The sequence below is a fragment of the Stegostoma tigrinum genome, chromosome 18, assembly GCF_030684315.1.
Source record: "Stegostoma tigrinum isolate sSteTig4 chromosome 18, sSteTig4.hap1, whole genome shotgun sequence".
Taxonomy (NCBI): Eukaryota; Metazoa; Chordata; class Chondrichthyes; order Orectolobiformes; family Stegostomatidae; genus Stegostoma; species Stegostoma tigrinum.
Window position 1 is genome coordinate 34719845 of NC_081371.1, and position 14025 is coordinate 34733869.

At 38.1% G+C, this 14025-nt stretch overlaps 1 protein-coding gene across 2 annotated transcripts in view; it reads right to left on the reverse strand.

The window, feature by feature from the left end:
• asz1 (ankyrin repeat, SAM and basic leucine zipper domain containing 1) overlaps positions 1 to 14025 on the reverse strand; it is a 142546-nt gene that overhangs the window by 18628 nt on the left and 109893 nt on the right. For both annotated transcript variants that reach the window (XM_048549306.2, XM_048549305.2), the window contains exon 10: positions 5915 to 6027. In XM_048549306.2, coding sequence (XP_048405263.1) covers positions 5915 to 6027 — 113 coding nt within the window. The remainder of the gene's footprint in view (positions 1 to 5914; positions 6028 to 14025) is intronic.

Below are 14025 nucleotides of genomic sequence, written 5' to 3' on the forward strand. Positions count from 1 at the left end.
GTACAACACACATGCTCATTTAACACTAGTGGGCCAGGCTTTATTCACATCTTCGTCATCACCACTCAAGTTGGTTGCCTCAAAAATATCTCAACTCCTAAAAAGGCCAACAGTTCTGCAGTTGAAAGCATAGAATACAAAAATATTTTAACAGCTGTCCAAAATTCCTATTAATTTGCTATCAAAAATGCTTGAATCAAAACATTTCTGAGGTGTTTCTGATGTCAGTTTATTTGTGTCCTTTTTATACAGAATGACACACTATATAATGTATTTCCCAATAACAGGTTGATTTTAAACTTTAAGTGATTTTTAGATTTGGCTGTACATTGATTTCAGCTTACTCTGAAACAACAAATTTCATTCAACTCATAAGTGACACAACATGTACAGCTATAGTTTCATTATTATTTGGAAAAGAAGGAGAAGCTAGCATTCTTGTTTCCATGTTTTCACACGAATGACTCCACTGTTTATTTTATAGTTAAATTAAAAGAAAAAAAGCAATAGAATTTCTTTTAAATGTTTATGAAAACATTTTTATCATTAGGGCAACTTTTACAATTATTTATAAGTAATGAAACGCTTGGAGATTATATTTTAAAATTTTGTTTTAATTTTCTTGTTACGATCGGCAACATTAGGGTATTTGGAGCAATTTTTGATCTGGCAATGTGAAGATTAAGTAATTCACTCAATTCAAGAAACATCCCATCAGAATAGGACTCCAGACTCTCCAACAATTTAACATTTTCATTATTTTTTAAACAATTAAATTATGGCGTTGTGCGTACCATGGAAAGCCCTCTCAAAGTTGAAAGTCCAATTTCACCAAGAAACGTATATGAATACATCTTAGCAAACAGATTGCAGAGTTAGATTCCTAAAATATTCAGCTAAGACATTCCCCCCATATTCTTAGCAACTTAAACGACCATTACCAATTGGATTTGATGCACTGTTGTATTATCATGCCAAGATTAATCTTAAAAAAGCAACACAGTTGAAAAAGTTTTTAAAAATTCATCTATCAAGAAATAGAATAAAATTTAGTTAAAACCTTCTTTGTAACTTCAAGATAGAATATAGCTGATAAATATTTGATAATGAAGAAAATTGAACAAGAAATCTCTCCTTTTGGAGCACTTCAAGAAAACAAAACCTACCTCAAGCACATTTTTGACACAGAAATGGAACAAACTGTGTGTTGTGCTCACAATTTACATTACAAATTATGATGAACATTATGTTAGCAAAATGTTTTCATTCAAAACACTAAATTTCAAAAGAACTTTGTCAGAGTTAAGGTGCTCACATTGAATTAATTAAAGCATGGCTTATTTTGGAAGACAGGATAATGGTTGATCTCATTCCCTCTGTCATCCATAACCTAAATCCAAACTTTCTGACAATCTCAGGGACATTCTGTGAACCTAGGCATATTTGCAGAGAGGCAGAAGGAATTAAGGTTTTCAATGCCTGTCTGCTTCTGGCAAGGTCTTCCAAGGAAGTAATTAATTACAGTATTTGCTTGAAGAGCATCAATAATGTGAACCGTCTAAAATCTACACCTACACACTGACAATAATCTGTTACTGATGAATGACCTCAGCAGTTTCATGAATTCTTAGGTCATAACAAAAATGGAAACAAAAGCTTTCACTGAAAAATAATTCTCATGGTTAAAATAACCATCTTACATTGAAATGGATGTTTTAGTCTTTAATATCCAGAGATATTAATGCCTTAGTGATATCAAATTCTTCATTTTAATTTTTACTTTCAAATGATTGAAGTTAGAACAGTTTTAGTTTTATTTCATGTGCCTTTTCAACAACTTGTGCTTCTTTCCCACATTCTCCCTGCAAGTTGCTTAACTTTGCCCCAACAGAATTTTGAAAAATTACTTTTCTTGATTTCAAGGTCAGTGCACTACTTTTATCCCTTAACAATAGTTAAAAACATTCAATATTTTTGTATTTTACAATGATTTAAAAATAATGCAATGCTTATTCTGATCTGTAAAACTTTGCTAATAGAAACACAAAACAGGAGAAGTAAGCTATCCGGTCCAGTGGGCCTGTCTGGCATTCGCTATGATCAAGTCTGACCATTCTACAATCGAGTAACTATATTCCTATTAGCTACACTCAATCAGAAGGGAAATATTACTGTTCCTTTCTTCAAAGCAAGATCTAGAACCAGACAAAATAAAATGGGTAATTTTGGGGAGAATGTGAGTCACTATCATTTAATACTATCAGCATAGTTGAGGTTGGTTGGCTTGTCAGGCTGGTTTCTCGTTTCGCAAACATTTCGTTACCATGTTTGGTAACATCCGCAGTGCAGCCGCCGATGAAGTGTTGGTGTGTTTCCCCGCCTGTTTTTTAAACTCTGGGGTCAGTTGAGATGGATTGCCTCACTTCTGGTTTTCCTTCATAGTGGAATGTATATGGGGTCGAGTTCAATGTGTTTATTAATAGCCTGCTCCGTGGAGTGCCACGCTTCCAGGAATTTTCATGCTTGCCTCTGTCTCGCCTGTCCCAGGATCTTTGGTCTTGGCGTTGTCCCAGTCAAAGTGGTGATTCTCCTTGTCCAGAGATAGTAGGAACTCCTTGTCCATGTGGACTGAGATGAGTGAGTGTTGGTCGTGTCTTTTTGTAGCCAGTTTGTGTTCATCTACTCTTGTTGTTAGTTTCCTTCCTGTTTGTCTGATGTGGTGTTTCTCGCAGTCTCTGCAGGGGATCTTGTAGATGACATTGGTCCTGTCCACGGCAGGGTGTGGGTCTTTAGTTTGGGTGAACACTTGTCGTCGGGTTGCTGTGGGCTTGTGTGCCACTCTGATGCCCAGTGGTCGTAGAAGTCTTATGGTGAGCTCTGACGTGTTCCTGATGTAGGGTAGTGTGAAGAGTGTGTCGGGCGTGTAATATCTTTCTGATTCTGCTTGTGTAGGCATCTTCTGACCCAGTTCTTTGGATATCCATTATCCTTGAACATTGGAAGAGGTATTCTTCTTCCTCTTGGCGTAGTTCTGTGCTGCTGCAGGGTGTTGTTGCCCTTTTAAATAGTGTACACAGCTTCGTATGTATCTGCTGGGAAGTTCAGTACCTGGTCTAAAAACCAGGTGGGAAAACACACCTATGCTTCATCGGAGGCGGCACTGAGGATGTTACCAAGCATGGTAACGAAACACCTGTGAAACAAGAAATCAGCTCGGTGAGCCGACCAACCTCAACACCCAAAACTCGATCTACAAATCTACTCCAAAACCTAAGAAACCATCAACATAGAATTGTTGTCTAGGAGTTTTGAGGCACATAGTGTCTCTACATCTGGGGCACAGCAGTCCTGTCTCTCCTACCTTCCTCAGTGCCTATCTGATCTCCCTAACCTTTCTTTCTCCCCCGCTGTTCCACCTTCTTTGCCTCCTCTGTCTCTCCATCCCTCGCATTCCTTGCATCCTCCCTCGTAGCTTCCTTAATGTTGTCCTGTCTCTGCCCCCATCTTGCTTGCAGCCTCCCTGGCCCCCTGCTTTCCTAGCAGTATGCCTTCCCTCATCTACCATAGCATTTCCTTCCCACCCTCATCTTTGTAGTATGTGTAAATCCCCAACAATCCAGGAGCCTTCCTTTTCTTCTCCCACCTTCTCTGTAGCCTCCAATCTGCCTCCTACCTTCCTTGGGTGGATGCTCTCGTGATAATTTCCTCACTGCCAAAACTTACATACTTAACTTGGGTTGGGGGGGGGAGGAGGCAATGGTCTGGTGGTATTATCGTAGGACTATTAATCCAGAGACCCAAATAACGTTCTGGAGACCCGGTTCAAATCACACCACAGCAGACAGTGGAATTTAAATTCAATAATTATCTGGAATCAACAGTGAAATTAATATCATAAATCCATTGCTGATGGTTGGGAAAAACCCATCTGGTTCACTAATGTTCCTTACCTGGTCTGGCCTACATGTGACTCCAGACCCACAGCAATGTGATTAACTCTTAACTGCCCTCTAGACAATTAGGGATGGGCAATAAATGCTGCCTGGCCAGCAATGCCCTCACCCCCACGAATGAATAAAGAGAAGAAACTACTTGCTGCTCCTCCAACCAGTCATCTGGGTTTGGTGCAAAGTTGAGCAGAGTACTTATGGACTGGAAGGAAGGATGCTAAAAGTTGGTGTTTGTAAAATATTGATGTTTACAAACTGATAGGGGGAAAAGCAGTGTGATGTGCGTTTTCTAGGCTTGGATATTAAACAACGTCTGTGGGCAGCTTGTGGGTTTGCAGGTGCACAGGGCACCTGAACTGTAACATTTGCATCAAAGGCTGGATGGTTAGCAGGCCAAGCCGCAGTTTTGTTTCGTTATCAAGACAACAAGTTTTGATTTAGCCAATTAATTTAAACCAGGCATTTAGAGACTAAAAACCAATTAAGTTTAAATCTGATGGTTTTGACAACCTAGGGCCAATTCTATTGTAAGAAACTGATTTGTCATCAAGGGTGTAAAAGACGGGGACAGTTGCAAAATCAGTGGAGAGCTAATTGTCATCTGTCAAGGGAACAGCTCTCAGCTCTAAAGGAATCGCTGGCTCTCAAAGAGTTCTCTATCCCTTACAGTAAGCTCCATCTAAATTAAAGGTACTTACAGCGAGAGTAGTTAGTGTTCCTGACAAAAGAATTTGTCAGAGAAGGCACAGAACAATCCGGAAAACACACAATCTGGCTGTAATTTCTACAGACTAAAATATAACTCTTTTATTTCATTTTATACAAGTGTAACTTGTATTTATTGGAACAGCACACCATTATAATCTTGTTTTATTCTGGAATTGTTAGTAGTTAGTTTGTTAATAGTTTAGCTAATTTGTTCACTGTTAGAGTTGGATAAATAAACTGTTACTTGTTAATTACAAAGAGTGTATGTCGGGGGTTATTTTTAATTAACCACTCCGTTATAACAGATTGGGGGCTCTTTTAACAGATAATAAGGCGAGGTACTACTCCCTGGGAATTCAGTTTTAATTACCAGAGGGAGGTCCGCTCTACTTTATTACAACCAGTAAACCTATCAGCATCAAGAAAGAAATAGAAAACCAGTCTGTGACTGGAGAAGCAGCTCATCATTTCTCTCCATTCAACTTACGATGACAATTTTTCTTTGAATGTCACCCTCGAGTGAATTTTCCCAGGTGGATTCGCTCATTATTTTGAGCTGCATCATCAGCTAAATCTACTCATTTAAAGGAAGTAAATTTTCTGAAGGAGGGTCTAGACCCGAAACGTCAGCTTTCTTGCTCCTCTGATGCTGTTTGGCCTGCTGTGTTCATCCAGCACTACACCTTGTTATCTTAGCAAGTAAAAGGTATCTGGTCTACTTCCTACAATAGCCTTAGTTATTCGCTGAATTAAAAAAAAATAAACTTGCATTTGTATAGAACAATTTTCTTGGAACATCTGAAAGTGCTCACAACCAATAACCTGCTTTTGAAGTTACAACATGTACCATTATGTAAGAAACCATGGCAACTGACTGTCCCACAAACAAAAGAAGGTTCTCTCACGTTTTTTAAAGTAAATAAGGAGTGCTCATTAGTTTACTGGCAAAACATCCTGCCTTATTAATTTTTTCAAATATGCCATTGGATATGTTAAGTATGTCTTCAGACATTTGAATGTTCTAAAATATGGTACCTCAAACAATGCAACACTTGCTTATTTTTGTGCCTTTTTAAACTAACAGCATTACACAGTTTGAGGTTAAAATAAATTATAAAGTGCAGGACTGCAACAAAATATAATGGTAGTTTGGCAATACATCACTTTTTGTCTAAAACTGCGACTACACAGTTAGAAAAGTATCTTTCTTACCTTTTACTTTTAAAAAAAGCTTTTCCTTTCATTATCTGTATTACCTGCAATCAAAATTGTCCAGTGAAGGTAACTGAGCAACTTGTAGATCTTCTGGCTGCATTTCACAAACTGCTTCCAAAATTTTCCGTTGGTCATCAGGATCAGTAATTTTAATCTACATTAGAATTAAATGTCAACAATTCTCACTAAGTTAATGCATTTTTTCATATTTCTCTATAAATCAACAACTGTGAGATGTATTTTCACATTTCATTAGGTTTTCTCAGGGCAAGTGTACACAAAGTGATTCGTAGGCAAATAATTTTGTAATTACCTTTAATAAAATGAATATTACACATTTGTATCAACTTTCAGTTAGAATGCTTAATTTGTCATGGTAATAAATAATGTTTCTGTTAAAAAATTACTGTTAAGAAACTTGATTCTGCATTTATCATATTTAACCTTTTTTACTGCCCTCTGCACTGAGAGGTGGACTGATCCTCAATGATTTCAATCTTCTATTTAGCTCTGCTTAACTTTTGCTGATATCATTGCCTTCCTGTCCTCCCTAAAGGTTTCCATTCATACAGACTCTTCCACCCATAATCAAGGTCACCCCTTCAACCTTTCCATAATTTCTGGTTCTGTTACACCATAGCTACTGCAAGTTTTATTTATAAGGTTCACTAAAGCAACTTAATGTTTCTCCATCTGCACCTCAAACAATAACGCACAGATCACTGACTGTCATCCCTACCCTATCTCCGCACTAGAACCACACATTCTCCAGTAATATACCACCTTGACTTGGATGTATAAAGTGGTTCCTTTCAACATCACAGGGTCAAAATTAAATAGCACTGTGAAAGTATTTTCACATAAAGACTTCAGTGAACAAAAGCAAGGCAACTGCTTTTTGAAGAACAATGAGAGAAAGACAGCAATTATTGGGCTTGTATGCATGACCACATTGGTTGAATAAATAAAATTGATTAGGCCATTGCTGATCACTTCTTTAAATGCTTCACCATCCATATGCCTTCACTTCCTTCCAACCAAAGGCCCTGTGCCCACCTGAAAAGGATTCTTCAATCACTGGAAAAACGTGCTTCCAAATTTTTAACTACCCATCCATTTGCAACAATACTTCTGTAGTCAGCAGTTTGTTTGAACACTTCCACCACCTTTGATGCTCTTGTCTGCAACAAGATCTTTCCTACCAAGTATGGGCTACAGCTTGATTCCCTAAATTCCTCATTCACCTTGCAAAGCTATCCATTCTTCCAGGAGACGAAACGATAACAACTCCATTTCTCTTCTCTATTATGACCTTCTTCAATCCTCTTCCCTATCTCTTCACCTCTCATCATCAACAACTGTCATGGGCATGGGTTGTCTTCTAATTTGAGACAATGTTTTTAACTCTTGCTCGCTGATTCTTAGCCCCAAGATAAATCTGTCACAGTCATACAGCATGGAAACAGACACTTTGATCCAACCAGTCCACGGCCACCATGTTCCCAAACTCAATTAGTCCCACCTGCTTTGCGCTTGACCCATGTACCTCCAAACCTTGCCTATTCATTGACTTATCCAAATGCCTTTTAATGTCCTAACCACATGGATAAGGAGAACCACTAATTCGATTGGGACAACACCAAGATCCTGTCACAAGCAAAGCAGAGACAGGCACACGAGTTCCTAGAAGCCTGGTACTCCACAAAAAAGCCATCAACAAACACATAGAACTCAACCCCATACACAGTCAATTGTGAAGGGAAACCGGAAGTGAGGTAATCCAGCTCAATGGACTGCCGAATTTAAAAACCAGGCGGGAAAATACAACGGCTCTTCATCAGAGGCTGCACCGATGATGTTACCCAGCAGGGTAATGGAACTTCTGTAGAACAACAAACCAGCTCGGTGAGCCAACCAACCACAACATCCACAACCCGAGCTACAAATCTACTCCAAAACCTCAAAGTGTCTTTTAAACTCCAATAAATTCTCTAATTTAATTTGAGGTATTTGTAATTCTTATGAAATGAATGGCAAGTGCAACAGATATATCATGGCTTAGATGAAATGGTAATTATGATGGCAGTGAAGAAAATATATACTAAACCATTCTATATAAAATTATATACAGAGATACAAGGTCTCAAGCACCATGAAGCTAAAATTTTCTCTTTCAAGACACGAGGACAAAAATAATCAGAAAATTGTTAAGAGTTACCGTCTAAGGATCAGAATACAATGTCAGGTCAGCCTGTTTACAAAAAGGTCTGAAAGAATATGAAGGAATAAATGCAGTGAAACTAAAATATTATAGCTAAGTTTTCTAAAAGTCTGCAGTACTGCTTGGAAATGTGATAAGTATGAAATCAAATACTCTTCTGGACGTCTAATTAACTTAGCAAGATTTTCCTTCTGCTTTGACTCAAACTCTGATCTGAAAATCTAGGTTTAACTGTCCAAGCTCACACTTGAAGAATGCTAAGTGGTCATTTAAATGAGAAAGAATTATCTACCATGACAGCTACCAGCGGAATGTTTGATCCTAGAATAAAACATAATCATTGAATTGTTACGGTGTAGGAGGCGGCCATTTGGCTCATTATGTCTACACTGATGCATAACAGGATACTGGCAATATTGAAGTTTTTACCTTGAAATACAAAGCAGAATAATATTCAACAGTAGGGCTCTGCCAACTGCAATGGTCAATAAATGCTATAATGATTATTCAAGTGAAATAGTTACTCAAACAAGTTATAGAGAGATTAATTCCTGTTTCATCTGTGCACAGGGACACACTGACACATTGATCAAGGTGTTGCTTGCTGTTCATTATTAATGTATGCAAGTACATTAGCTTTCTTTGCTCAAACTCCAAACTCTTGCTTTTTTCTAGTTTCTCCTCATCTCACACTTCTCTGCTACTCCCCACTCCTTACCATGCCCTCCCTCAAGCCCACCTTACCCATGATCCCATTCATACTAATCACTGACCACCCAAAGTCTTTTACTGGTCAGCAAACTGGTTTTCCTTGTAAATATCTCCCTCTCCTCAGATGTTGCACCTTTTCTTTCAACACAATTGTGATTGGTTTGGTGGGCATGTGGAAATGGTTAGAGAAAAACCAGAAATAATTTGATGATGATCAAATCCTAGGGAGGAGGAAGGAAATGTTTTATTGTTGGAAATAGAGACAAAGATAACAAAAGAAAGCTTTTTTTGGAGACAGTTGGTAACGCTGAAAAGATAAGGGTACATTAGTCTCCTGAAAGACCAGAGTACTGAGTAGTCTGGTCTCATTTGCTCAAAGATGGCCAAATCAAACAAGATTCATTTTTAAGAGTGAAACTACTTTCAAAATTTAATATGTGAATGCTGCTAAGTGCAAGTTGCCCTTTGATTTGTGCAAAGAATGTAGATGTCACTGGCTCAGGCAGTGTATATTATCCATCCTTTGCCCAGGAGAAGGAGCTTCTTGAAAATCTGCAGAACTTCTAACATATGATCACCTACAATGCTACTGGGAGGGGGGGTTCCAGGATGCTGACCCAACAACAATGAAGGAATGGTGAGATAGTTCAAGTCTGGATGGTATACTAAATATATGGGGATGCAGAGGCATTTTAACAGGGAGAAGATTTGCAGAAATTTCCTTTTTAAAATTAAATACGGTTCAGTACATGATAAATCTTCGGAAAGTAAGAGCTCAGTTGAACAAATGGCTTTTTATGGTCAATGTTTCCAGAAAACTTATTGGTAGGATTGATTCAGAGATAGTAGGAACTGCAGATGCTGGAGAATCTGAGATAACAAGGTTTAGAGGTGGATGAACAGAGCAAGCCAAGTAGCATCAGAGAAGCAGGAAGGCTGATGTTTCAGGCCTAGACCCTCTGAAGAAGGGTCTAGGCCCAAACGTCAGCCTTCCTGCTCCTCTGATGCTGCTTGATCTGTTGTATTCATCCAGCTCTACATCTTGTTATCGCTTGGTAGAACTGAAATGGGTTTAAATGCAGCTCAAATGTGACAAGAGACATTCAAACACAATGAAACATATCTGTAAGCTGAAAGCTTTGTTTTTTCAGTGATTTTTAGCATGGTCACTGAAGTGAGAACAATTTTGTCCACTTGACCATTGAAAAAACATTATTTGTGGTATTAGAAACAGTATCAAGAAATCTTGTGAGCTTAATGATTCAATTATGTGTCAAATCATCAACTGTAAAATTTTGACTAGTTTATAGGCTGTTAGCCACAGACAGTTTAAATGACTTCAGTACAGTGCAAGGCAGTGTTTTTAGACCCAGATATTGAACTGTGTACAGTTTCCAACAAACGTTTGGTGAACAGAGTACATAATGATAGGAAATTGCTTGTGTTTATTTAAAATCTAATTCAGCATTTAAAGTTATTGAGTGATAAGTTAATGCTCACAGATGTTCAGGCAGACATCAAACTTATGAAATTCCCTTCCTGTCCCAAAATTCAACTGTAGCATGCATTTAGTGCAATAGAAAACAGTCTCCCAGTAAATGGCAAACCCTTTTGTAATTGAAACCTTGACAAATTTAAAACAAATTAAGCTTTTTCCAGGTAATTAACAGCTTTTTGGGATACATGACTAAACTGTCACAGGGAGAGGCCTGTGGGCATCAATGTAATATTTGTTAATCATGTTATGACTGACTTAAACATTGCTCTCTGGAGGTTAAATTCTTAGGGCAGCAAGATAAAGAGACAGACTAGAATCCTTTCAGGATGCCTGAATGAGTTACAGACGATGGAAGACAATTTAAAATAAATTAATAGTGGCTTTTCCATTCATGGGATGTAAAATAAAAATGTTTTATTGATATACATTGAGTGTCCTCTCACTTAACTGTTCAGTTTTGGTGACCGTGGAGAAATTGAAAACATAAATGTGAAAGAGAAAAAATACACTCCATTCACTGTGTGGTTAGTGTTATTGCCTTGAATTGCATGATTATACTGGCAGCTGCCAACTAAAAGTAAAAAAAAATCAAGGGGATACTATCATTGCTTGCTCCTTCATAATATTGAAAAAAATCAGGATAAAGGGCAAAATGCAGAAAAATACTGTCAAAATCAAACATGATCAGAGTAAGCAGATGAACTAAATTAAACAGCCTTGCAAAGTGTCTCATAAAATTTTATAAAACATTGAAGAATAAGCTAATTTAACCAAGTAGTAGATGGAAACTTTATATTTTCTTTCAATTAATATTTAAACAAATACCTTATAATTGATATCTTCCTCAGCGTTTCTTATTGAAGTGCTTTTCTGGATTCACAATACAGAAATCAAATAACTTACCCAAACAATCATATAGATTGGATAAAGCATCTGACAGTCTGAAATGATTAAAAGCATTATACATTCTCAGCTTGCTATTCAGCAGTCTAACACAGTTATTTGAACATACTGATACTACCAGTTTCTTTCTCTCAGGTGATATCGAAGCAAATTATTCTTCTGCCTCTAAATGCTGATCAGATTTATCTAACTGGGGAGGATATTGGATAGATCAATCAAAAAGGTATGCATGGATTCATTTACTACAAGCAGTGATCTCTGAACATATAGGTCCTTCTGCTCCTGCAAACCCCTTAGACTTGCATCCCCTATTTTATATGGCCTTTCAATGTTCTTCAGACCAAAGTGCATCACCTTACACTTTTCTGCATTGGATCTCACTTGCCACCTATCTGCCCACTCCATCAACGACCCAAAGACCTTCTGTACAATGAGCTGGCCACTGAATCATGACCTCCACAGTATTCATAGGTCTGTGAAAAGTACATCTGCAAGTGAGGTAAGATGATAGTGGATCCTGACATTGACAATTGGGAGACAGTTGTTGACAGCTGTAGCCTCTGCTGGCTGACTATTTGGAAACAGATCAAAAGAGGTGAACAGAAATTAAAAACTTAGCTGGTTGAGAAGAGGTCCCAGAAAAAATCAGAGGTCAGTGAATTCTGCACCTTGTTAGCTGAAAGCCTTCAGGTGCAGCAAATACAACAGGAAACTGCTAGGCCAGAGTGGAGCTCTGTTACATCAGCTTTTTATTCAGTTGATTATCATAGCCCAAACCATTGACGTACAAAATAGAAGACTGCCAAGTTGTTACTTTACTTTCACCCAACCTCAGTGCAAGTAAGACAGTTACAGGATACTTGTTTCTTCTTTACATGAAAAACTGGGTAAAGGCTATCATTACATGCCCGACAAAAATTTTCCACATTAGGAACTGTGAATACATACTGAAGCACCCATGGTCAATTATTGGCTGGAATATATAAGTTGTAGAGAGAATACAGATGCACAGTATTTGTTTCAGTTCTAGGGCATCTCTGCATGAGTTCTTTAGGGCAATATCTTGGTCTTAACCAGCTTCAGTTGCTATGTCGGTGAACTTCACTGCACCATAAGGTGATATTTGCACAATGTTCAGCACCATTCATCACTCCTCAGATACTTAAGCAGTCTAGGCTCAAATATAGCAAACCTTGGACAATATTCAGGTTTGGGCTGACAAGTAGTAAGAGACATTCATGGCACTAGGCTCCATTCAATGACCATCTCCAGCAAGACAGAATTTCACCATTGCCCATGGGGATTCAATGGAATTATCACCACTGAATTCTCTGCTTTCAATATCTCGGGGGCTTACATTGACCTGAAATTGAACTGTACTAGACACACAAAAACAATGGTTATAACAGCAGGTCTGAGGCTCAAAGTTCTGTACACAATAGCTCACCTTCTGACTCTCTGAAGCCTGTTCACCATCTACAAGGCATAAGTCAGGAATGTAATGGAGTATTCCTCATTTTCCTGGATGAATGCAGCTACAAACAACCCTCAATAAACTTGATACCATCCATTAAAAAAAAGCAGCCACTTGATAGGCACCACATCCACAAACATTTACTAATTCCACCAGCATCACTCAGTAGTACCACTGCGTACCATCTACAAGAAATTCACCAAGACTGCATAGATAGCAACTTCTCAACCAATGCTCATTACCAACTGGAAGGTCAAAGGTAGCAAATACATCCAGACACCATCATATTCAAGTTTCCATCAAGGTCATTTACCATTCTGACCTGGAAAAATATCGCCAAGCCTTCAGTGTTGCTGGGTTAAAATCCAGGAACTCTCCTTCTGATGGCGTTGTGGGTCTACCAACACCAATGGGCTGCAGAGGTTCAAGAATGCAGCTCACTACAATCTCTTCAAGGACAACAGGGTTGAGCAATAAAGGCTGGCCCAACCAACAACAGACACATACCATGAATGAACAAAAGAAAAGTTATAACCCATTTTGATTAACAGATAATTTCTCACAAATTACCACCCAAATGTTATATGCAGCTCTCTTGTGCACATAACATGCTCATAGCATTCATGTTAGCCATACTGATTACAGGTGGCTCTCGTTATTAAATGACATCCTAATAGAACAATATCACAAATAAATGATCAATCATCTGAAGAATGGATAGACACATTATGACACATTAAGACAAAACAAATGGTGCAGTTCTGATCAAAGACCATTGCAAATGTGGTTCAAGCCTTGCAAATAAGGTCAAGAAACTAAAGACTGTCATAATTTTAATGTCCTACTATAATGGGAATTATAAATAATACCTATGGTGGCACGCACTCTAGCTGTTCAGATGTTAGTTAGGTAACATCCCCCTTATCCTGGTTGCAATACTAGGGTCAGTGCGTTCACAGTGTAACAGAATTGTTATTGTTATGGCACGGGATGAGGCCATTTGGTCCATCATGCTTACACCAGTTCTACTTCCCAAAGCCAATCTCCTGCATTTTCCCCTTATCCTTGCACACTATTTCTTGCCAAATAATTATCAAATACCCTCTTGAATGCCTCAATTGAACCTGCCTCTACCATATTTCCAGGTATTGTTATATCTAGCTCATTTCTACCTTATTCTTAGACACTAAGTACATCTACTGCTGTGCTTTTAACCTTCTTTTGTATCATAAAACTATTGTTTTTTACTCTGGACGATCTGTCACTAGGTACGTGAATTTAAGATGGTGCTTTTAAAAGGCAGCTGTTGTAAAAACGTTTCACTGTACTCTTGTACTGGAATACA